This window comes from Osmerus mordax, chromosome 12 (genome assembly GCF_038355195.1).
Source record: "Osmerus mordax isolate fOsmMor3 chromosome 12, fOsmMor3.pri, whole genome shotgun sequence".
NCBI classification, from domain to species: Eukaryota; Metazoa; Chordata; class Actinopteri; order Osmeriformes; family Osmeridae; genus Osmerus; species Osmerus mordax.
This window is the reverse complement of record NC_090061.1, coordinates 2,132,803-2,156,669: the sequence shown is the minus strand read 5'-3', so window position 1 is coordinate 2,156,669 and position 23,867 is coordinate 2,132,803. Positions and strand designations below refer to the sequence as shown.

The window sequence follows — 23,867 nt, the reverse complement described above, 5'->3', positions numbered from 1 at the left end:
ACAGCTTCACTGTTTCTTCTCCAGATAAACTGAAAATGAACAACTACATAAGGGGGTAAAGGTTAATCCCAAACGGGCCGATACTCTGCCGTGGCCTGATTCAGACCCCGGGGTTGCGACAGACGAAATCTGAAAAAACAAAGCTCAGGAACGTTGTAAACATCCTTAAGCTTCACAGTGGACTGGCCACCGGTAGATTTACAGACCCTGTAATCAGGCAATTAATCAGCTCACGCTTTCATCCACTTCACGTCTGAGCAGTAGAAGCACAGGAAGGATTACCTCGACCACTAGCACAGCACAGGACAAGGGCCAAAAGCCCATTTTCACTGATAAGCCTCCACTTGTTTTCATGTAGATCTGCACCACTCCACATTACATTCACCTCAAGGGTCAGCAGGCGATCTTGTTACACAATGACACAAATGTCAACATCTCAAGCTTGGTTTATCCTCCTGCCTGTGGAGATGCTAGTTATGCAAAGACTGTTATGGTGATATGCCCAATCTGTTTCTGTTCTGTGAAGGACAATGGGACCTATTGGGGGGCCTTGAAACGCAGAGTTGTTTTTCTTCGCTTTAAAAATACCTCCGGAGGAATGTGACCCATGAGGATCTGAAACATACTTCTGACATGACACAATGACTGTGATTCATTTCCAACAAATGTACGACTGTAAGAGAAGTGACCCAGCCCGTCTGTATTTCAAACGCTGACAGATCGAGGCCGGGAGCACGGAGCCTGAAGGATGCAGCGCACGAGGAAAGGGGCGGAGTCAGAACACTCAGCACCGTTGGGTTCCCATCATGCCTCAGCGTTGTACTGAGCCCGGCCTCAGACCAAAGGGAACGGTCTGTCAGCAGATGAACTGTGCTGGAAAGGAGCGGGCCCAGAGAGGGTGGCATGGCCCCCAGAGCCCCTCCACACCCACACACACACACTCACACACACACACACACACACACACACACACACGAGAACACCAGATCAAAGACAGGGGAGAAAGCTGGCCTTGCTGCCTGCTTCCAGCCTCCAGCTGCAGTGTTTGAAACTCACAACGATGCTATTCTTCAGTTTCATAAGCTTCGGCTCCTTCCAGCAAGAAGCACTACGGTCATTAAAACAATTCATCTACACCTTCTAAATCTTACAACAGTGCCTTACGCCACATTAAACATTCATAAAAGGATGTGATAACTTGGCCTATGCCTATTCTCCTTGTTCAATGAGATATGAATAACATAATTAATCCGTCAATGTGTCTAACCTTACCTTTACAAACGATTTAAATCAAGCTTAATGTCCAGCAGGTTATGTTGTTGCCAGTGTGGCCTCTAGCCTGTGATGTTAGAGAGCTGCGACAACTACAGCAGAAACCAGCAACTAATTCTGGTCCACAAAGTCGCAACAAGGTAACTGTCTTCCTGTGTTCTGTAGTCGTACTGAGAGGGTTTGAATACAGAGATAAAAGCTTCTCATTGGCTTTCTCATTATTAGATTCCCCCTACTCGCAGACCTGAACAGAACTAACAGCATTCCACAAAGGTCTGCAGCACTCGATGTGCAACTTCATTATCTGATTCCTTCTTCTCTCCTCCATGGTGTTCCTGCTCTTCTACGCCACTGGGATGGATAGATTATTTATTATCTAGAGTCGCAGTGTACGAGGGATTGGAATAGTGACTCGCTTCTAAACGAACTCCCTAGGCCACCACAATTCCAGAACATCAATATCTTTAATGAACTGCGGTTAAATGTGTGAGGTCAATAACATGGAATATTGCTCCATCGCCAACTTTTGATAACATGAGGTGAAATATGTTTGTCAGTGTTCAGGCCCTAGATACAGTAACCAGGAAGAAACTCAGAAAAAAAAGTGGAGGGGTGAAAGTGAATATGAAACTATAATAACCAAATCAAGTACACTGAATTACCGTGGGTGTCCAGTCCAGTCTCAGTCAGTCAGGGCGTCCAGAAAAGCACAAAATGCACAAGATAGGCTAGCTCCTGTGTTTGAACTGATTAATACGTCACTGTGACCACTATGTGTGTGACCACTTAGGCCTCCACTTTCAAAACTAGAATAACATGTGACATCACTTAAGTTCCACAAGGTTAGCCTAGCAACGGGAGGCCCAGGATGGTTGTGGTTAGCCTAGCGAGTTAGCCTAGCGAGGGGAGGCCAAGGATGGTTGTGGTTAGCCTAGCGAGTTAGCCTAGCGAGGGGAGGCCAAGACTGGTTGTGGTTAGCCTAGCGAGGGGGGGCCAAGACTGATTGTGGTTGTTTGCTGAATGACTCCTTGGAAGTGAGAGGAATTCTGTGACCGCATGCAATACAATTCAACAGGCTGAGCTAACAACGATTCAGGCTAACCATACTGTAGTTTCTCGTGAGTCTGAACATTCAGTCTCACGTGCTTCTGTCTGGAAGACTAAAAATAGGACAGAGGTTATGAAGTGTACACAGAGGAAAACAGCCTGTCAGGATGAAAACGTTACAAATAAACACCACAAAACCATCCTGTAGTCATCTGTTTCCTTCCTGGTTGGGCTCAGAAAGCAACCTGATGCTTTTCCTTGTCCCAATCGAACATAACAGGATGTTGCCATTGGTTAAAGAGAGCCAGCCTCTCTAAGACTATGGATGAATTACCAACCCCTTTTCTCCCTTCCCTCTCCCTACTTATCTCCCTCTGAAGATTCTGCATTGGGTTCAAGAGCAAGAGGGGACAATGGCATTTCACAGCTCTGAGTCAGAGCCTGGGTCTGACTAAGTCTTCCATCATCACCCTCAGTCCGTAACATATCCAGTTGGGTATTTGGAGTCATGGATAATCCTTACCTATAGGCTCAAAGCACAAGAACACACTGTGCAGCAGCTATGTCATTGAAGCACTGTGACTCATGGTTGTGTGTGAGTGTATATCCGTGTGCCTGTCAGAGGAACCTTGCAGGATAAGGGGGGTGGCCGGTCTGAAGTTGATCACTTGATCACCCTGGGCTTAAGATGTGACATTTCCAGAACACGTCCTCTGTTATTCCCCTATGGTATTCATAAACCGAACCAAATCAGATGTTTGCTGCGCATTGCAACACAACATTTACATTGTCATTTATCAGACACTCTTATCCAGAGCGACTTACAGTAAGTACAGGGACATTCCCCCCGAGGCAAGTAGGGTGAAGTGCCTTGCCCAAGGACACAACGTAATTTTGCACGGCCAGGAATCGAACCAGCAACCTTTGGATTACTAGTACAATTCCCTAACCGCTCAGCCACCTGACCTGACACACAATATGCTGGGAAGAACTTAAGTGAAAAGAAGCAAAAGTAGTGGCCAGTGGGCAGTTTAGTTAACACTCACTCATGCCAGGTTATAACAGAGGGAGATTGGCGCCTTCAGATTTCCACATCCACACTACTCAATAACTTGAGTTAATGACAGGCCTCTAACGGTTGGCTAATTCCAAGAGGTTGCGCCAGGGCCTTAAATATGAACTAGGCTAGAAGGAACACTGGCACAAGGCAAGTTTTGTCTCAGAAACTGATGTTCAGATTAACCAGAATTGCTGGCATCTGACAAACAGTGCTGTAAAACGTTATCATGGGCTAGCGTGATTTGTGATCAACAGAAATCGTCCGTGTAATTGTTTTTATTTTGTTCTTCAATGTTGTGCTGTGGACTAGATTTTCGGATGAGATGCAGACATAAGAGCGTGTCTGGTGAAAATACATCAGTCGCCTGAGAGAAGAAAGTAATGCAGAGGGGCTGACGTATACACACGAGATAGTGTCACTAGTCAAACATAAAAAGCATGTCTGTGACAGATTGGACAGACATGCCTGATTACAAGTGTCATTGCTGCCCCATCACCCCATCTAACGAAGCAGTCAGACAAGGAGAGCTCGCGACGGCACAGTAAATACCGCCATAGCCTTTCCCAGGCGCGCATGCCCTCGCATCCCTTAAAACTGATCGAGCAGAATGCAGGCCTGAGGTTTACACACCATCAATGACAACATGTGGCCTGCCCGGTAATTGTTTACTCAATGTCAGATACATTAGCATGTGCCGGTGTCACCATTGCCTTTCCCACTACATTTAAGTGGGCTATTGATTTCCCACTGTTATGCGTATCAGTGTGCTATCAAACCAAGTTGTGGAATTGCCCTTACTACGGTTTATCCACAACTACAAAAAACCTTCTTGGATCAACTATGCAAAAGTAACAAACTAAGAAGGATATCTAAATACACCCTCTTAAGCATAACGGGGTAACTGATAACGGGGTAACTGATAACGGGGAAGTGTTACGAGTCCATGTTCCTTTACTTTATTGTCCCGGGCCTGCGCTGGATTGCAACACATTTCAGATCGCATGCGAATGCTCAACCAGTCATTCGGAGACCGTTATAATCGTAAACCCTTTGTAAACCCTCTCTCATTGTTCATGGACAATTATTACGTTTGGGTTTAAAATACAGTTACATCCAAGTCGAACTAAACTATGAATCAAACACTAGTCCCACAAGGAATTGTAACGTTTTTTTCTTGACAAGCAATATATGTTTCCCATAAGTGGCTGGGTTAGGTTATTTCAGCTACTGCTATGTTAAGTAGCCCTGATTATCTCTGCAGATAGACTACAGATTAGCAAAATAGCAACATACGCGACACTGTAGCCGAATGGCACCAGTTCTGGCTACATAGAAAGAAGGAAACAATGTAGCTATGTAGCGAAGGAGTGGCCACAGCGGGAAAGGCTAGATCATTGTTAGAATGTACCCAGGTGACTTCATCAAAACATGCCAGAAATATTTTAGCAATAAAGTATCGATAACATTTGAATGATTCCTCTGACCTGTTGCGTTCTTTCTGCTGGATTCATCATCACAGCCTGGCGGAAGCTGTTATCCACATAAGACGCCATTGTGTTGAAGACGAGTTAAAAAAAACTGTTGAATTGCTTATTCCTTTGACCAATTGCAAATATCCACGGTGGAGGTTCCACAGAGAGAGGGGTAGTATTTGTTCCCACTTCTCTTATGTTCAGCACACGCTAATAGAGGTGGATACGAACTCCCCAAGCCAGGCCACAGCGTGAGCCTCGGGGTTTCCTTCTGTCCCCAAACCGATTATTCTGGAGGGCTGCCACCGGTCCCAACAGAAGGAAACTTATAAGGCGCGGCTCGAAGAATCCTTTTACAAGTCACAGCAGATGCCTGGTGATTGGAAGTCGTTTGCGGTCAAACTGTTCCGACACCGATATCCAGTCCTTGTATCTTCAGCATTTTGCTGTTGACAAAAAAAATCTATGAAATTACATTCAAAGGAAAAAGTGTACGCTATTCTTATAACAAGCAGTTGTCCATTTTTGAATGTAATGCTATACATATCCGACAGAAACAATCCTTACAAAAGCATTTTGATAGATTTAAAAGTAAAGATGAGTCCGCCGCCACAGCTTTCTGTTGTATGCCACCATGGTGACTGACACAAGGGGAGGCTCGGACGAACCCATTTACAAAAATGGAGCCGGAGGACAATACAGTGTGGACAGAAAATCGATCCTTTGTCGCCATCCAGTGACATAAAAGAGAATAATGCCAAAGACTGCAGACTCAATTCACACATTGGCTGCAAGCTTTGTGTCCCCCCCCCCCATGCAGTGTTGGGAAATGATCCATGGAATTAAACCTAAAACTGCAGCAATACTAAATATGCATAATATGTCAATTGATCTATGGTCAAATACAAACTGGCCTAGGGCCTATTTGTGGAAGTGTAATTAACCGTATTAGCTACTTGCTAATTCCATTATAGCCATCTTCGTTCTGGATGGTCATCAGGATGGTCATTATGACGGGCCACGAGCACAACACCTGCTTCCAAACACTGACACTGACAACCCAGTTGCCTGGCAACAGTCACTGACCCTATAACCACTGAACATTGAGCTCACTTTATGTCCGCGGGGGTCCTGCTCGCGTGTCTGAACAGTACCATAATGACTAATGAAGAGGTCCGAGAAAAAGTTCCACAAACCTATGGACAAAGGATGCTTTTTACAGGTAAGAATGACACGAGGTTGATGGTGGCATACGCACATTGGGATTTAGAACGGTAGCAATTAATTATCCCTTATTATGTCATGATTGTTTAATTGTGACATTTATGGAGGTGATGATAAGGATTTGATGTGGTCTTGTTTATTTACCCTTGTGGGAACAAGGATAGTATGAAACACTGAAAAATTGACACTATGGGCCCATTTTCGGGGGGCCCACAACTTCAAATGCTATAGGGGTTCTAGGGAATTCTGTTAAAGTTAGGAGTAGGGATAACATGATTTGAAATGGGAAGTAATTGTCAGTCCTACAGTCCAGGATTGTAAAACAAACCTGTGTGTATGTGTGTGTTGTGACATTGTGCCCCATTTACAGTAGGTACACAAAGCAAATCATAGTAGAGTCGCATATTCTTTATCTCGTTTCCAAGGTCCAGACGGAATCGGAGATTATCAGACGAGATTCATCGATTTCCCACAACATATTGGCATTAGTCCTATGTCGCCCGAAGCTACAAGCGATGTGAATTACCTGTTTCGGGCCAGCCTAAACCCTCCTCCACCTCCACTCGGGCATGGATGTGTCGGAGGGGTGGGATGGGGCTTGCAATACCACCAGCTGTTGAACAGTGAGACACTGTTTAGCAACATGCAAATTAAGGTGAGGCTCAAATATGCCTAATGCAAATTAGGCTAGATGATATGGGGGTGGGGGTGGGGGGGCAGTGATAACGGACTGCAAACCTCGATACATTTATAGTTTATTATGTTACTTAATAGCCCACATATTGGAGGGCAAATTCGATCCTCCTTGAATCACTATTGAAATAGGCTACGTATTTTCTCGTGGTGGTGTTTTACATGCTTATTTAAGGTTCAAGGGATAACCTATATATTTGAAGTTGGTTCACATGCTATATTTTCTGTCATAACTTTAGAAAGAAAGCTCGACACAAACTAGATATTTTCACAGCATCTCCGTTAGAGCCCTGCTGACTTCTTAATTTACCTTCCTGTTGATTACTGTTCATCCAGAGATCTGAAATCCGCTCAGCCCTGGAGGACAGAGTGACTCACAGATATCAAAACCCATGGTGAGCTAGCGTTTGTAATTAGCTACTTCTATTTATTGTATTTCATATTCTGTTACCACCACTCATATTACGTGCACACTGTGCATTTGATATAGCCTTTCAGGCTTGTGGAGTGTTTGGTGAATGTAGGCTGCTCCGTTCCTCATGCATAATGTAGTGCTTCCGCTTTTGTATAGGACTGCACCGCCACACTTTCTAGACAAGCAATCTGCCGGAGCCAGAGGCAGACTCGCTTGGACACCCAACATGTACGACAGTTACAGCAAGGATGTCAACAAACGGTTTCTACTCAACAAAGTTAGTCGTTAACTATAATAATATTCAATACTCTCCCTTCACTGACCTTGTGTGAACAAGCTGCATAACATCTGATACTCGAAACTAGTTGGAGGAAAAAAACGTGTGTGGGCTCTCTTTTCCCTCTCAAGTTTCCTCCCTTACTTGTCACCTTGCACTTACAGTTTACCATAAGGGAATAAAAAAGGTAAAATTATTTGTGGTAGACTGCACTTTGTGCCTGCGACTTGGTGATTCAAAAGGGTGGTCAGAAAATCCTTCTTGAAATGTCTATGCCTACATGTGTAAGACATCAAGGAAGATTTAATGTATTTGAATTCATGCATCTTGCTGTACTATCATGTTTAGAAGTAAAATCCAATGAAAAAAGTCTGTTGATACACATATTATTGTTTTTCTTCCCAGAGGGATGACCTTGCCATAAGACATGAGTTGGTGAGAGTGTCAAAAAAACTAAAGGAGCATGATGCCATATCTGGAGAACTGACTGACTGACAAACACCTTCTTGTCATGAATACACAAGCTAATCAAGTTATGAGACTCTTTCTTAACACATTCTTCAAGTGATGATAATCCATTCTAAAAAGGTTATCCTCTAGATTCTGCAGAATCATCGCGTTTTGTCTGGTACATTACATATAGGTACCACTTAAGATTTATTATTTTGTATTCATATTGGTGCATCACCTCACTGTACCTGTATATAGCAACAATCTGATTTATAATACAATACGTTGAAAAGGAAGTTGTTCAGACTTATTCATCATAAAAATGTTATACCCCAGTAAGAAACACAATTTATCAAAAGTGCTGTTAGTGTCTTCACAATGTCCAGGAGATGCTGTGCTTAAAGTAAAAAAAGAAAAAAAGGAAAGATAAAAACAAAATGGCAATTTTCCAGTGTCAGAGATACCAGCCTGTATTGCAGCTCCTAGTGTCCCTGATTTCAGCTTTTGATAAATCTTCGAAAAGCAACAGATAATCCATCCAGAAAAAAAACGTACATTCCCCTGAGATAACGTATCTGATAGGTACTTTCACTGCACCAGAGATTTCCAATTTCCACGTAATGGGCCTGGCAGAGGGCTCCTTTTGTGCCGCAAGGCCTAGCTCAATATGCCAGTAATCCTACCCCCAGTTTATAGCTCTCTCTTCTCCAATCAATCGCAGATTTGATATCTGTAGCCTAGCCTACTATTGGCTCATTTTTTCCCTCTCCAAAGTGTATCTCTATAATAACACATCGAAAAGTAGGTCAAGGGCTTGATGGATACTAAAGTGATGTTTGGGTCCGCAATCAAACAATGAAATGCCACCATATCATACAACCACCGTTTATTTGTATAAAAATAAGTAGGCCTATGTTTAGATTTGGCCGTAAAAGTAGTACTGCAGATAAGTAGCACTTGCATACCCAGCTCAGTAGACGGCGTTGTACCACAAAATATTACAAGATTGCAGTCTGGGAATCAACCACCGAAGAAAAAAAAGCGTTTCTCACGAGATTGGAGGAAGGCAGGCGGACAGACGACAAGCTAAAAACTAGTTTAGATTGCATGCATCACTACCTACCTAGTTTAAAAAATGTCCAACCCAATACCACTGAACAAGCCTGCAAACCCTACGAACCCTCGTGTGTTCTTTGATGTCGACATTGGTGGAGAAAGAGGTTAGACATTTGAGATATAGAAGTGAACTATACTGGCTAAAGGTAGACAGTCCGAGCAGTAGCCGGTTAGCTAGCTAGCTTCATTGATTCCTGCCGTATGAAAGGTTGCAAATTACTTAGCTAGATAATAAAAATCACGCTGGTGTTTTCTACAGCAAGAAACACACGCGTTAAATTGATGAAAGGTTAAGTGCTATTTCTATCTTAAATCTGTCTTCCAACTTCAGTCACACTTTTACGAGCAAATAGCGCATGCAAGTCATTTGCTGTTCTTGCTAGCATGGCTAGCTAACTAGCTACGATTAGCCCAATCAGCTAGCTTAGCACGCCAATGAATAAACATATCCAACCCCACGTGTAATAACATGTGCATTAGAATACTTTTACAATTATGTTTACACACATTACTCTATTACTAGATAATCAACGGTTATAGTGGCGTAATTTAAACAAAGAACGGAATAAACTCAGGTCATGATATACTATATACACATTTTCACAGCAAGTGGTTTTATTGTTCTCAGCTGGTCGAGTTGTGTTCGAGCTGTTCAATGACATCGTCCCAAAAACCGCTGAAAATTTTCGAGCACTTTGCACTGGGGAAAAAGGGATTGGCCAAACCACGGGAAAACCACTTCATTTCAAAGGATGTCCTTTCCACAGGAGTAAGTAGTAAATGTTTTTACAAAGATTGTTCTTGTCAAACATCCTAGTTGTCCTTCCAAAAAATTATGAATCTTTTTTCTTTCTTTGCTACATCCGATAATTATAACAATGTGCGCTATTGATTTAATCTATACATTAGAGGCATACTACAAATAACAAATATGTCAATTTATTCCAGTCATCAAACAGTTCATGATCCAAGGAGGCGACTTCTCCAACCAAAATGGCACAGGAGGAGAGAGCATCTATGGGGAGAAATTTGAGGATGAAAACTTTCACTACAAGGTAGTAAAGTGATTAAACACTTTACTACTGTAAGTAGTAAAGTGTACTGTAAGTCGCTCTGGATAAGAGCGTCTGCTAAATGACTAAATGTAATGTAAACACATAGCAGACAATCATTTCTCAAACTTCACAGTGCCAGTGGCTGGCAAGGCTTCTGTTATACACCACCTATTACTTATTCATAGTTATATAAACAAATATAGATGTTAGTATAACAAGGCATTTATGAAGCACTGGCAGGCATTTTCTAAGGGAGTAGGCTTATCGACTGACATCATTGCTGCTTTTCTCCCTTCTAACCTGTGCTGTTTTTCCCCTCCAGCATGACAAAGTGGGCCTGCTGAGCATGGCCAACTCTGGCCCCGGCACCAACGGCTCTCAGTTCTTCATCACAACCGTGCCTACTCCTCACCTGGATGGCAAACACGTGGTGTTTGGGCAGGTTCTGAAGGGGATGGGGCTGGTCAAGCTACTGGAGGCCGTTGAGACAGAGGAGGATGGGCCTCTGAAGGTGAACTAACGAAAAATACAAAGTTTAACCCTTGTGTAACCTTCGGGTCATTGTGACCCTTCAGTCATTGTAACCCACCGTCGTGTTGCGACAACTTAAGCATTTTCTTTTAACCGTCGCGCTCTCAGACCCACCACAGCGCGAAGGTTAAAAGAAAATGCTTCACTTAATATTTGTATACTTATTGATAATCTTATTGATTTAACTCTCCATAGTTTGCTGACGTGACATGACAATTTGTAATAAGATGCACCAGCTCTCAAGCCTGAATGTACATCGTGGCATTCAAGACTGCGTGCTGTGATTGTTTACGTTCAGCAAATATTGCACTTTTATATGGCGGGATCTATATATTGTATTTCTGTACGTGCAACCTTTTTGTCTTACCTCGTTCCCAGCCGTGTGTGATTGCAGAGTGCGGTGAGCACAAGGAGGGGGACAGCTGGGGGGTGGCGCCTAGCGACGGCTCTGGAGACGCACATCCGGAATTCCCTGAAGATTCTGACATCGATTTCAAAGATGTAAGTACACTTTGTAATGGGATGAAGGTCTACTCAAGATTCAGGCAGGAAAATCATTTTCAGAGAGATCAAGAGAACCCAGGGACTTTATTTAACCTTTATTTACCCAGGCAAGATCATTAAGAACACATTCTTATTTACAATGATGGCCTGAAAAAAGCACAAGCTTTTTAGGGACTAGCACGTTGAGGAATAGTTTCTTTGATACAGATACTGGATTGCCCTTGTGTTATGATGAATGAATAAAGAGAACAAATAAAAAAAATCCTTTACCATCCTTCTGTTTAGGTGAAAAAGGTCTTGTCTGTTGCTGAGGATATCAAGAATATCGGAAACAACTTCTTCAAGAACCAGGACTGGCAGTCTGCGATCAAGAAATACTCAAAAGCTCTCAGGTGAAATGTTTTTTGTGATATTTACATGGTCAATTTTGCTTTTTGGAAGAACACCACTTGTTGCTGTGTGTCTGGATGTAACAGTTGGATAGCAGAAAGACACTCAATATAAATGCTCCATCAAATTGCTCGCGTTTTGGTAGCGTAGCTGGCTAAAGCCATGTGTTTGGAAGCGTTGCGTGTGACAGCCAGAGGGGGCCCAACTTTGATCCCCGGAGTGGGAACATGAGGGAAGAAGCGATTACTAACACATGGTGTGATGACACCTGTGGCGTTGAGTGCATGCATACAAAACCCCAAGCCTAAAGCCTGAACACCTGTCCCAGGTACCTGGAGGTGTGTGAACAACTGGATGACGAGCAGACCCAGCAGAAACTGGAGCCGACGGCTGTGAGCTGCATCCTCAACACAGCTGCCTGCAAGCTGAAGCTGCAGCTCTGGCAGGCAGCTGTAGACAGCTGCGATGAGGTAAAGTAGGACGGCAGTAATCTTAGACTCTGCAGAGTCCACAACACACACCCCTGAAGGGCAGGGGTTATTTGCAGCAGCGGTGCCAAAGAAACCCTTTGTGAATCGAGACGTGCGAATCGGGTTGGGTTTAGGAGGAGGGAATTATTTTAAACAGTTTTAAGCTGTTGTTTACTATTTTAAGAATGACTTAGTTGTTTTCTTGGCTGGTAGGAAAAGGAGCAATGACAAGGGCTGAAATTGCGTTTTCCTTCATGCTGAAAGGAATAACTCACCTTTTTGTTATCTGTTCTCTCTCCCCAGGTTCTGGAGCTGAACCAGTCGAACACTAAGGCTCTGTTCCGGAGGGCTCAGGGTTTGCAGGGACTGAAGGAGTACAGCAGAGCCATGGTAAAAAAGACCCTTGTGGAACGTGGCAAAATTAGCCTAATTTTGTCATCAGGTCATTAGAAAACCTGGTTACAGACTAACTGTTACTGAACAAATGTATTTCCAAGAATTCTGGTGAAGCACAAGACCAATCTATGCTTTTCCTGTTAAATTTAGTACCCACTTATCCTTTTTTTTCAACTGACTCACTAAATGTTTCTTTTAAAACCCCTTTAACCCTTGTGTTATCTTCGGGTCATTCTGACCTATCAGTCATTGTGACCCACCGTCGTATTGTGACAACTTTACCGCATACAAAAACAAAGTGAAGCATTTTCTGTTAACCGTCGGGCAGTCTCAGAACCCCCCACATTGTGAAGGTTAAAAGAAAATTATTTTTATTTGTTTTTGTATTGGGTAAAATTGGGTAAACACAACGGTGGTTCGTTATGAACCTTTGGGTCATGTGACCCGAAGGCAGCACAAGGGTTAAGATAAAACGTAATCCTTCTGGTGCATTTGCAGCCCTAAACACAAAATTGGGAATTGATAATGTCGTATTGACACTTGTCCACAAACAGATATTGGCCTTGTTGTTGAATCGACTGTGCAACAACAGAGATCGATACTGGGATCAGTAAAGGGATTTCTGTCTGGATCCTTGTTTGACTATCTGAACTGTTTTTGTGAACTTTTCCCATTACAGATTGATCTAAAGAAAGCTCAAGAAATTGCACCAGAGGACAAAGGTAGGGCACCATTCCGTAAAAAAATAAAATAAAATTCTGACACTTATGTAACTGGAGCATTTTCACATTAATAGATCGCTATTATTTGTACTAACCAGAAAGGCCACTTTGAAACTAATAGGATGTTTTCAAAGGTTACACATCGGCAGTGCATGGCTCTAATTTGGAGACGTTCATTTGTAAACACTGAAGGGCTGTGTCATTGTTGTTGGTGCACTTCCTTCAGACAAGTTAATTGAAATGTTTTATTTACATTTAGTCATTTAGCAGATGCTCTTATCCAGAGCGACTTACAGTAAGTACAGGGACATTCCCCCGACGCAAGTAGGGAGAAGTGCCTTGCCCAAGGACACAACGTTATTTTGCACGGCTGAGAATTGAACCGGCAACCTTCTGATTACTTGCCCGATTCCCTAACCGCTCAGCCACCTGACTCCCCTTTTATCTCGTTGACAGCAATTGGAAATGAGATGAAGAGAGTTCTGCTGAAAGTGAAGGAAGAGAAAGAAAAGGAGAAGAAAATCTATGCCAAAATGTTCGCCTAACTTTCAGCGGGCTTCCCTGATGTCCTTAAAAAGATTTCTCAATATTTTGAAGTCTTCTGGTGTGCTGAAATGCTGATACCAGGTTCTGTCAGGAAGTGTGATGCAGCTGTCTTAAATCTCTTTTGGCAGAATTGTTTTCCATCCAGGTTAATTTCATGTTTTATTAGTGACACATAAATGGTAATTGCAAGGATAAACTATTAATTAATGGTAGGCAATATTGATATTTTTAGTAGGAACCGTATGCCTGTAAGTTTGACTTCAGTGTTGCACTGTATTGATAAGTTTGAAGGGTAATGCTGAATTTCAACTGCATTACTTAAATACTACTGTTTCTTCCTTTTATTTATTTATACTCAATGTTTAATACACCAAAACAAGTGTACAAATGAAAATGTATAAGTCTCTTGTGCTTATTCACATTGTTGGAATTTACATGTAGGTCTGATTCAAATTAAATTCCTCATCAAATCCCATAGAAGGGTATGAAGATGTGATGTGCAGAATAAACAGCACAGATGAGTTGGTTGTATTGTTTATTAACCATCATTCATTCGCATCTTAACATTATGTACAGTATCCTCAAAATCAATATGCTGTTATCAAATGTATTTGCAATTGTTAATGAAATAAACCTCGAACTAAGGCACAGATTGAACTATGAGTTATTGTTCTTTCGAAAATCTACGTACGTGGCTAATTATAACATTCCTTTTTTTTTAAACATATATACATAAAACTGATAGTTTAGTTTACATAATTCAGAAAACGGTTGGTGAACAACAGCGTTAGTCCCCATCTCTAGGCACATGGTCAAGCCCTGAATGCAGCTAACTCCCTGCAACATTTGGTGTCCTGGTGACATGCCTGAGTAAAAATAGATGCTTAACTTTTACATCCCGTTGTAGGCTGGTCCTCCACTACCCTCGGGCACCACCCAGTTGATGTTCTGGCTGGGGTCTTTGATATCGCAGGTCTTGCAATGAACGCAGTTCTGAGCGTTGATTTGCAGTCTCATTCCGTCTCCGCTCTCAAGGGGAACATACTCATACACACCTGGCGGAGGTGATGGAAGAGAATAATTTTACCAGCTCCACGCAATGGTCAAGACTGTACAAACAAACTCACTACACCTCTAATCTGTCCAATATATTTTCTTGGTTGGTGGGCGGCAGCAAAATCTAATTGGTAATTACATTTTACAGAGTTTGTTTACCAACTTAAGCCCCTATGTTGCTATCAATAACAAGTTAGCTGCCTTCCTGTTTGCCGTCTCTGTGCCATTAACCACTTATGCATCAATTCATTTGTCATTAGAGGTCTGTGATTACTTTAAATTCAGCACAGTTCCTGTACTGAGGGGTAAATTAGCTCCGACATGTTTTGATTGAAAACCGAACCGAGTGAGGCAGCAATAACCGCATCCTATTAAAGAAAATCTGGCACTGGCTGAACATTTATGAACAACCTGTAAAAAGAAACTTAAGTGGGGAAAGTAGCATTTTCCCTTTTTATGAAGCACAGTAGGCCTGCCCATAGACAGAAATCCTGGAGGGGACAGGGGGGACACGACCCCCCCATCCGGGGAAAAATATGATTTGTCCCCCCCAATAAATCACTGTAAACATAACTATGTAATTTCAATAATATTAATAATACGCAATGAAAGAGCTTTGCTGATTATGGACACAATGGCGCTTTTTTAATGTAATATGTGGTACAGCACACATTTTGGTGTCCCCCTCAGGAATTGCCTTTGAGAACATGTCATATAATTGTCCCCCCCAAAGTTGATAGCAGATTTTCACCACTGGGCCTACCTGCCGGACAGAAGCGTTGTTCCGGTCCGTCGAAGATGGCGAGGTTCCGATCCACAGGGATGCTGTCATCTTTCAGGGTGAGGTGCGCTGGTTGGTCTCCCTCATGGTTGGTTCCGCTCAGCGCCACGGACGACAGCAGGTCAAAGCTGAGTTTGCCGTCGGGTTTAGGGTACTCTATGGGTTGACAGTCTTTGGCTGGTTTCAGCTGCGCGGAATCTAAGCCTGAAAGGAGACAGTTTGGGGTTTGGGACGCGCGTCAGTGACCACGACGATAAGACGAGGTGATCGAGGAATTCTGAATGGCATATTCAAATGGCACATTGTACTTTTTGTTCTGTAGAAATGGTCGGTTACTATTTTTTTTTTTTTTATTGACGATATGATTTCGAGAGAATCGGGACCGTGACAATGTCCACTCAAATGTTGTTTTGGCTTTGGTCAACAGAGCAAAAAGATTACTTGGCAGGACTGCCAGTCTTATCTGTCATGGTTCCGGTCACACTAGAGAAAAGCGGCCAAGAGAGTCGCGCAGTGTCAAACGTTTGACTATTTCCCACTTCTGTGTTTTGCAAAAAATCTGAGCTTTTAGCGGAGGGCGGCCGCCTCCTTTCAGAGGTCTTAACTGAAAAATGGCGGAGACGACCCGAAGAAAAAAAACTGTGACCACGGTCTTAATGAACGTCAAGTATCCTGTCTCTAACGGCCTACCTGCATGTTTGAGTGTCCAGGGCTCCTTCCCTCTCAGGATCCAGTAGAAGATGCCGGTGTAGACCATGCCACCGTACAGACCGAAGTAGTTGTGAAAAGATGGTCTGATGTTCCTCACCGCATACAACTCTTTCCAAATCCAAGACTTCTTCAAGTTCTCCTCATACTCAGAAATGTGAAGTCCTGAACCGCAATATACCACAGAATACCAGAATAAACACCACATATACATCACAGAGACATACACATTGTTACAAAATTGGTGATTTTATAGATGTGGAGTTTTAATCTAGTTTTTCCCAATACACTGATAAAAGAGCGTAGGTTTGTTTTCAAATGTGGGTGAAACAAATGTTTTCTTTTTAATAATTCAGGCATTCGTTAAATTGAATTTTCTTAATAAAAAGTGTGTGTGTGTGAGGTTTGAAAACAGATTCGCTGTTTTCAAGCCTACGCCCCTGCACTGCTACCATAGTAACATCATCTGGATGTTTCCGAGGTAACAGATGGCTAGACGGCATGTCAAGTTCCCCAGGTCCTTACCTGCTGTCTCTGACTCCGGACTCTCCTCTATGACTTTGGGGAAGATGGCTTCAGCTGCCAGCATGCCACTCTTCATGGCTGTGTGCGTGCCTTTGATCTTGGGGACATTCATGAAGCCAGGACTGCACCCAATCAGCAGTCCCCCAGGAAATGTCACCTTGGGAAGGCACTGGAGAGACACACACAGACAGGGATATGTCCTAGCACTCACAGGCTGCACTGTCAAACAGCTGACAGGCTGATTGATGTGCCAGCTATCCGGCTGTACTGAGAAGAAAGGAGAAGAAGATGAAGTGTCTCTCTTCGCTCCTAACCTAATCTAACAGCCCCCTGCACAAGAACACTCTCAATCAATATGATACGAATGAGAATAATGTAACATACACATACATACACTCACATGCCCACACACACCTGAAAGCCCCCCTCGTTCAGGGCCCTGGCTCCGTAAGCGATCCTGGTTGCCCCCTCCAGGGTGGCTGCCACATAGGGGTGGTGCTTCCAGCGCTGGAACTCCTTGAAGGGGCTGAGGTACGGGTTAGAGTAGTCCAGACCCACCTGGGGGAGCAGGGGATGAGCGTTTAGCACCAGGTAACATACATCTTAGAAGTGCATACCGATCTCATTCAGACCGATTTATTTCCTACTCCCTCTCATATGTATATATATATATATTTATATTAATGGTGGGCATAGATTTTTTTTTAAATCTAGATTAATCTCACTGTGATTTTGGCGTTAATCTAGATTAAAATGTCTTATTTGAATTCCGCCGAAGGCATTCAGAATATGCGTGCTACCCAAATAATGGCTAAAAGTAAGTCTTTGAAAACGGGTTTCTGAAGCCAGGTGGCGCATTAGACCAGGAGCTCATCTCCTGTTTCCAAAATGCATCACAAACTGCTTGAGAAAGCTGTTCTACTATGATAATTGGTGATGAAAATAAATTATGTTCAATAAGATGTTCTTGTGTTTATTAACTGTTTATTAGATTAGTTAGCTTGGCTGATATAGCTGTGCTGACGGGCTTGCCTCGGTTGCACTCAAACATCGTAGTTTGACGACGACTCTTCCCCTGCGCTACATCAGTACTTGGCCCGGCATCTTCCGCATTAGCACGTCACGTTTGATGTGATAATTTCAAACACACAGGTTCGAAGACTCGTTCTCGCCCCCTACAGTGCAATTTGGCTAGGTATACATCCGCGCTAAAATATCAAGGTGAAAGTCATTATAGCTTGCGTAGTACAGACCCAGCTCCCAACCCAACTTTGAGAATAGATTAACAGCGATATTTTTTTTTTATCGCCCGATAAGAGTCTCAAGCTGATAACGGCCCACCACTAATATATATATCAGATCACAATGTATTTGTAAAGCCCTTTTTGCAAGCAATGTCACAGACGGCTTCACATACACCCACAGATCAGCACCTCTAACTAATTTATATTGGTTATATAGGTAACAAAATCTAGATTCCTAGAATCCTAAGGCCAAAAACCCCACTCACCCCTCCTTCACCCCCCTTATACCCCACTCACCCCTCCTCCACCCCCCTTATACCCCACTCACCCCTCCTCCACCCTCCCAATACCCCACTCACCACGAAGCCCAAGGCCACTAAGGGCTCCCCCTCGTTCAGGTGATAGAGGAAGGACCCCCCGTATGTGGATCTGTTCAGAGGCCAGCCTACTGAATGCTCAACCCTGCCCGGACGCCATTTCTTCTCATCTATTGTCCAAATCTGGGAAACCAGACAAAAACATCAGTTATTCTTTCATATTAAATGTATACATTTATTTATCCATTTCGACAGTGCATTAATACACACACAGATGACATTTTAAACGACAACCTAATCATTAAAAATAATTCCAGTATAAAAAAACAATGTTAGATTAATAACATAACGAAAAAAGACCACACAAAAGGTATGTTTGTGGTTATGTTCCATAAATACCTTACGGAAAATACCAAACAAAACATTGCACCTATCCTAATGTGAAGACACTTTATCCAATAGGATGCGGGAGGTTGGGCGGGGCTTACCTCTTTTAGACCAATGGCGTACGTCTGTGGCTCACAGTTCTCCCTGAGGTTGAACTGTCTGTACAGCTGCTTGGCCAAGTGGCCGTGACAACCCTCTCCAAACAGGGTGACTTTGGCGTGCAGCTCCATGCCCCTCTCAAACACGTCCTGAGGAGTGGAGAACACGTCTGTTCAGACCGCTGCATCCAGATGGCCACTTGATCAAATCAAGCATCGCCTCAACACAAACAGGTAACACACACAAGGGTCTCTTATTCCCGCTGAGCCACTTAACTGAAGGGGTTTGCTTCACTGTAAATTAGCACGTGATATCTGTACATATGGGATACTTCAAGATGAGTGATTTTAGATGCTGTGTTTGTTGTGCTTCAGTGCGACGGCCCCCCCGACACGGCCGTGCAAGGCCCCCCCCCCGACACGGCTGTGCGACGGCCCCCGACACGGCCGGGCCTGGCGTTACCTTGGGTGAGCCGTCCTTGGCGATGCCGACGTCGTTGGTGGCAATTCCTTTAACACTGCCATCCTCGTGAAACAACACCTTTAGGACAAAAACAAAACAAATAAGGTCAGATTAATTCCAGTGAGAGTCGCTGGAGCTGTGGTGTCCTCCAGTATGACTGAGGCCCTCAGGGTTCAGGACATCCCATGAGGAGAGTGAGAGGCAGGGGCGGAGGTTTCCGGACACATGGGTGGGACATGAAAACGACCCCCTCACTTTTTATTAAGAAAACCATAATTAACAGCGGCATTCTCAGTTTATAACAATACCTGAGAACAAACCTACGTCCCTGCACCAGTGTCAGGTCAAACTCCTAGGAGTCGCAGTAGGATAAGATAGATGCTTTGTTGATCCCGAGGGAAATTCCCAGAGGGACAGTAGTGGTCCACCACCCCTTGTGGGAAGTGACAGCAGGATTTCCCGCAGCACTTTTCAGTTAAGGCAGCCCCCTCTGCACCACAGGCCTGCCACCTTAACTACGTCGGCAATTTAAAAAAACATTTTTCAAATTTTTAATAGCGATATCCGCCAATGTCCTGTTTTATCCCTTCCATTCCCAACCGTGACCAACACCAGTCTCCCTTCTCTGCAGGGGCTAGTTTGTGTATCGCACAAACCACCCCCCCACCCCCCCCCGCCCCCGGGCGGACGGCAAACCCCACCATACCACCATAACTAACAAATTTTCTGCGGGAAACCCTGGACGGTGTACCTCGGCTGCAGCGTATCCCGGGTATATCTCCACCCCTAGTTCCTCCGCCTGCTCCCCCAGCCAGCGCACAAAGTTCCCCAGCCTCACTATGTAGTTCCCATGGTTGTTCATGGGCAGACCTACAGATGACGGCAAAACGGAACAGAACAGCTTTGGTTTTGTGTGACCACGTCATGGAGTTCAATAAATAAGAAATGATTTGGCCAAGGCTACAGGGAAATAAAAGGGTTACGCAAATTGTGAGAACATTCCGTGTACTTAGACGCATTCTCGACGAAACAGAAGAACGTTGTCTTTACCTGGCAACATTGGCACAGGAATTCTGTGTTTCTCTGTCAAAATCCCAAACACGTCTTCAGTCACCGGGGTGTTCAAAGGCGCCTAAGCAAAGGCAAAACAAAGAACGTTGCAGTCAAAAACAACACAGACACCAGGGTTTGAAAGCCAGCAACACCTCAGACAGCCAAGTCAAAACACTCTGAGATCCTGATCCCTGCTGCTCACCCCTCTCTCCTTCCAGTCAGGGAAGAGTTCGTTGAGAGCGCTGGGCTCCAGACAGGCACCTGACAGGGTGTGAGCCCCGATCTGGGATGCCTTCTCCACCAGGCAGACGCGGAGCTCCTTCTCCTGCTCGTTGGCCAGCTGCTTCAGACGGATGGCGGCTGACAGGCCGGCCGGACCCCCGCCCACGATCACCACGTCAGCCTCGTCTGCAAACCTCTCCATCTCCACACCTGTAAGACAGGGGTCACACACACAGCAACACACACACACACAGCAACACACACACACAGCAACACACACACACACAGCAACACACACACAGCGACACACACACACAGCGAGACACACACACACACCCACACAGCGAGACACACACAAAGACACGCGTGTGCACACACACCACAGACAGAGAAAGAGTGAGGCATACAGGCATTAGTGTAACTGCTCAATGATGTTGTACACGTCTGTTAGTCTGCAGTTACCATTTTTATAGCAACGCTATGGGTCTTAACCTAAGCCTCTATATGTTCCCTATAATAAGTTGTGAGAGTGACAGGGTGGATTAGCCTACCTTCCCATCGCGAGTCTTTCTCTCGTGGGTGGATCGTGTAGTGTGTTGTTATGCGAGGCGTCGACGATGACGAACATCTCAATCTGGAAACGTACAGCTGGTGTTGCCCGTGTTCTCCTTGGACGTGTTTCAAAGCTCGTATACACCGCCTAGCTACAGGAAACCAGGAAAGCCCAGTTAGGACTGACTGAAACCAGCCTGGAAGCTGATAAAGTTAGCAAGCAAGGTTAGGAAAGTTAAAAACAAACAAATTAGCTTTCATGGTCATGTCGCTGACACTAATGCTATGACTCCCGCTTCTACAGGGCTCTCAAGTCTCACGCATTCGCTGTGAAACTCACGCATTTCAACCATTTTACACGCTCTCACACAACACTTTGTATTTCTCACGCTGAGAAGTAAGGGATAACTTGTAAGGGATAACTTGTCTCGCTATATACAATAAATGGACCAGGCGCAGGCATATGGAGGAAAGTTTCTGCCGAGTTGAGAGCTGTCTCGAGTCATACAGCGTTAAATGCCACCAGCCATCAGAAACTCCAGCAGTGTGATTCAACTTCTATTATGAGATGCTGACGTTGCACGTATTGACAATCCCTGTCTATGCATCAACATTAGCTAATTGAGTCATAACTTCACAATATGTATTGACAGCTGGATAGCTAAGCACTGGATGAAACACCCACGTGGCTCCCTCGTACTGGTAGCCTACTAGAATACTGAATCCGCTAGTGTACAGTAATAGCAGTCACAACAATTCTCTAAACAGCCAATCTTATTTGAGTTAAAGCCGACTAATTTATGGTAAGCTACAACAACAATGTTATCAATTTTAAAAATATCTAGCTATTTCGTTCACTAACTGGATAAATATAAAGTTAACTGGCTAATTATCCCGAACAGATACAAGGACACTATGTGACCTATATCTGGTTTCACCTTTACCCTAGATTTTAATAGCTAGCGGCTACTGTAGCATAGGCTAGCTAGCACCATTGCAATGTACTATCAAGCTAGCTGACTGGCACTGTATGCGTCCATTCAAGAGATTTGATCAGCTGTATGACTACTGTACTTGAATACAAACATTGCAATACATTAAACAAAAAAACGTCGGAAACGTATACATAGTATCCATGTTGATCAACCTACAGAATTCACGCCCGTGCGTGTGGCTAGCAGAGTGCAAAGATTTGCAAAGCTGTCAGTGTAGCTGAACAGCTAGCTAACTTACCTTGAATTGAGTATCTGCTAGCTGGAAACATTGTATTCATTTGTCAGCTAGCGCTAGTTTACCAGCTAACAAGATCCTTTCAATGTTAGTTTGATTCAACGAAGTGACCTCCAAGCCTCCTTACGACAGTGATTCTGTAATCTTGTTCGGAAAATGTTTACACTGGTTCGGCTATTACCAAATGAGTTTCATAACAAAATCTTCGTGAGTGTGAAACTGCGCACCCCTCACACGCAGGCATGCTCAGTGGTGTCAAACGTTTGCAGTAACTGCGCAAAAGGAGAATTTCTTAATGATTTTTTTTTAACTAAATGTCATTCCAGTTATGTTTCAGCACAGTAAAAATGTAAACTCTGACTCGTGTCCAGAAATGGCAAAAGTACACACATCCTTCACTCAAGTAGAAGTACAGATAGCCTACTCATGTTTAAAGGTAAAAGTAGTACACAATCAAAACCTCGTTTCCAGGTCCAGATCTTGACCAGATTGGGGATTGTCTTTTTTTTAATGCATGACAAGGACAAATAAGTCACCTGAGAGTTTGGTTGATGTGTCAGACATGTTCAGCCATGTAACAGGGAGGTCACATATTCCGACGACAGCTATCAAAATATGTGACCTCCTGTTTCCTCATCAAGTATTGATCAATGATGCAAACTTTTATTTGTAAACTTTTCTTTTAGATTCTTCTTGTTGCCTTCTGCCTTGCTCCATGGTAGCTTTGTAGACTAGCTTACTTTTGCTGTGCGCGATAGCCAGGAAATGAAAAAAGGCACGCAATGACAATAAATAATATTGATCATGCCACCAAATAGCTACAGATTAAAACTAAAATAATGAGCCTGCCTTGAAAATTAATTTAAGTAGAAAGTACAGATATTTGTGTAAAAAATGAGGAGTGAAAGAAAAAAGTTGTCAGAAAAAGAAGTAGCCTAAAGTAATCAGGTGGCTGAGCGGTTAGGGAATCGGGCTAGTCATCAGAAGGCTGCTGGTTAGATTCCTGGCCGTGCAAAATGACGTTGTGTCCTTGGGCAACTTCACCCTACTTGCCTTGGGGAGAATGTCCCTGTACTTACTGTAAGTCGGTCTGGATAAGAGCATCTGCTAAATGACTAAATGTAAATGTCTAAATGTAAAGTACCGACACCAAATACCTACTTGGGTAAAGTATTTGTAGGCCGACTTTGTTACTTCCCATTTCTGCTTGTATCTGACATGATAAAACCAATATGTCAATTGACAGCATGTTTTCTTTATTATGGCAGTTGAACATATCTACAAGACTGAGAATTGATATCTGAACGAGGTGAATGATGGACAATATCTAAACAGCCTGACAGTCCGAAGTCAAAACTCACAGGAATATAATAGTCACACCAAATGAAACTTCACGTAAAGCACAAGACGCACGTTGTTACAGTTGTAGGATTGTGATTGGGAACATGTTTTTTACGTGTCATCATGTTATAAAATAAATGTCCACAGTATTGAGGGGTCTAACAACAAGTCTCTGGCTTGGTAGATGTATCGGCCTTCCTCAACCAGGAACCACTTCCTGCTTCCTGTTTCCTGCTCCAGAACAACTCTG

The 23,867-nt window shown here is 43.6% G+C and overlaps 4 protein-coding genes across 4 annotated transcripts in view; 2 read left to right on the top strand and 2 right to left on the bottom strand.

Moving 5' to 3' along the window:
* Nucleotides 1-5,454, bottom strand: part of rapgef2b (Rap guanine nucleotide exchange factor 2b) — a 57,193-nt gene extending 51,739 nt beyond the window's left edge. Inside the window, exon 1 of the mRNA XM_067248067.1 lies at nt 4,864-5,454. Within this exon, the coding sequence (XP_067104168.1) occupies nt 4,864-4,932 (69 nt within the window). The 5' untranslated portion in view covers nt 4,933-5,454. The remainder of the gene's footprint in view (nt 1-4,863) is intronic.
* Nucleotides 5,455-6,009: 555 nt separating this feature from the next.
* LOC136954674 (protein SPMIP2) lies at nt 6,010-7,472 on the top strand. The gene is made up of 4 exons (XM_067248309.1): nt 6,010-6,073; nt 6,501-6,730; nt 7,105-7,163; nt 7,340-7,472. The coding sequence occupies exons 1-4, from the start codon at nt 6,010-6,012 to the stop codon at nt 7,470-7,472; spliced, it is 486 nt and encodes a 161-aa protein (XP_067104410.1).
* Nucleotides 7,473-8,961: 1,489 nt separating this feature from the next.
* ppid (peptidylprolyl isomerase D) lies at nt 8,962-14,288 on the top strand. The gene is made up of 10 exons (XM_067247141.1): nt 8,962-9,130; nt 9,655-9,795; nt 9,975-10,081; nt 10,404-10,592; nt 10,991-11,113; nt 11,402-11,508; nt 11,835-11,976; nt 12,280-12,366; nt 13,052-13,094; nt 13,551-14,288. The coding sequence occupies exons 1-10, from the start codon at nt 9,046-9,048 to the stop codon at nt 13,637-13,639; spliced, it is 1,113 nt and encodes a 370-aa protein (XP_067103242.1). The 5' UTR covers nt 8,962-9,045; the 3' UTR covers nt 13,640-14,288.
* Nucleotides 14,162-22,456, bottom strand: etfdh (electron transfer flavoprotein dehydrogenase). The gene is made up of 13 exons (XM_067247140.1): nt 22,280-22,456; nt 21,046-21,198; nt 20,475-20,704; nt 20,270-20,351; nt 19,971-20,089; nt 19,220-19,297; nt 18,760-18,906; nt 18,314-18,454; nt 17,125-17,268; nt 16,711-16,879; nt 16,168-16,350; nt 15,460-15,681; nt 14,162-14,695 (listed from the first exon to the last, which is right to left on the bottom strand). The coding sequence occupies exons 1-13, from the start codon at nt 22,317-22,319 to the stop codon at nt 14,532-14,534; spliced, it is 1,872 nt and encodes a 623-aa protein (XP_067103241.1). The 5' UTR covers nt 22,320-22,456; the 3' UTR covers nt 14,162-14,531.
* Nucleotides 22,457-23,867: the final 1,411 nt, after the last annotated feature.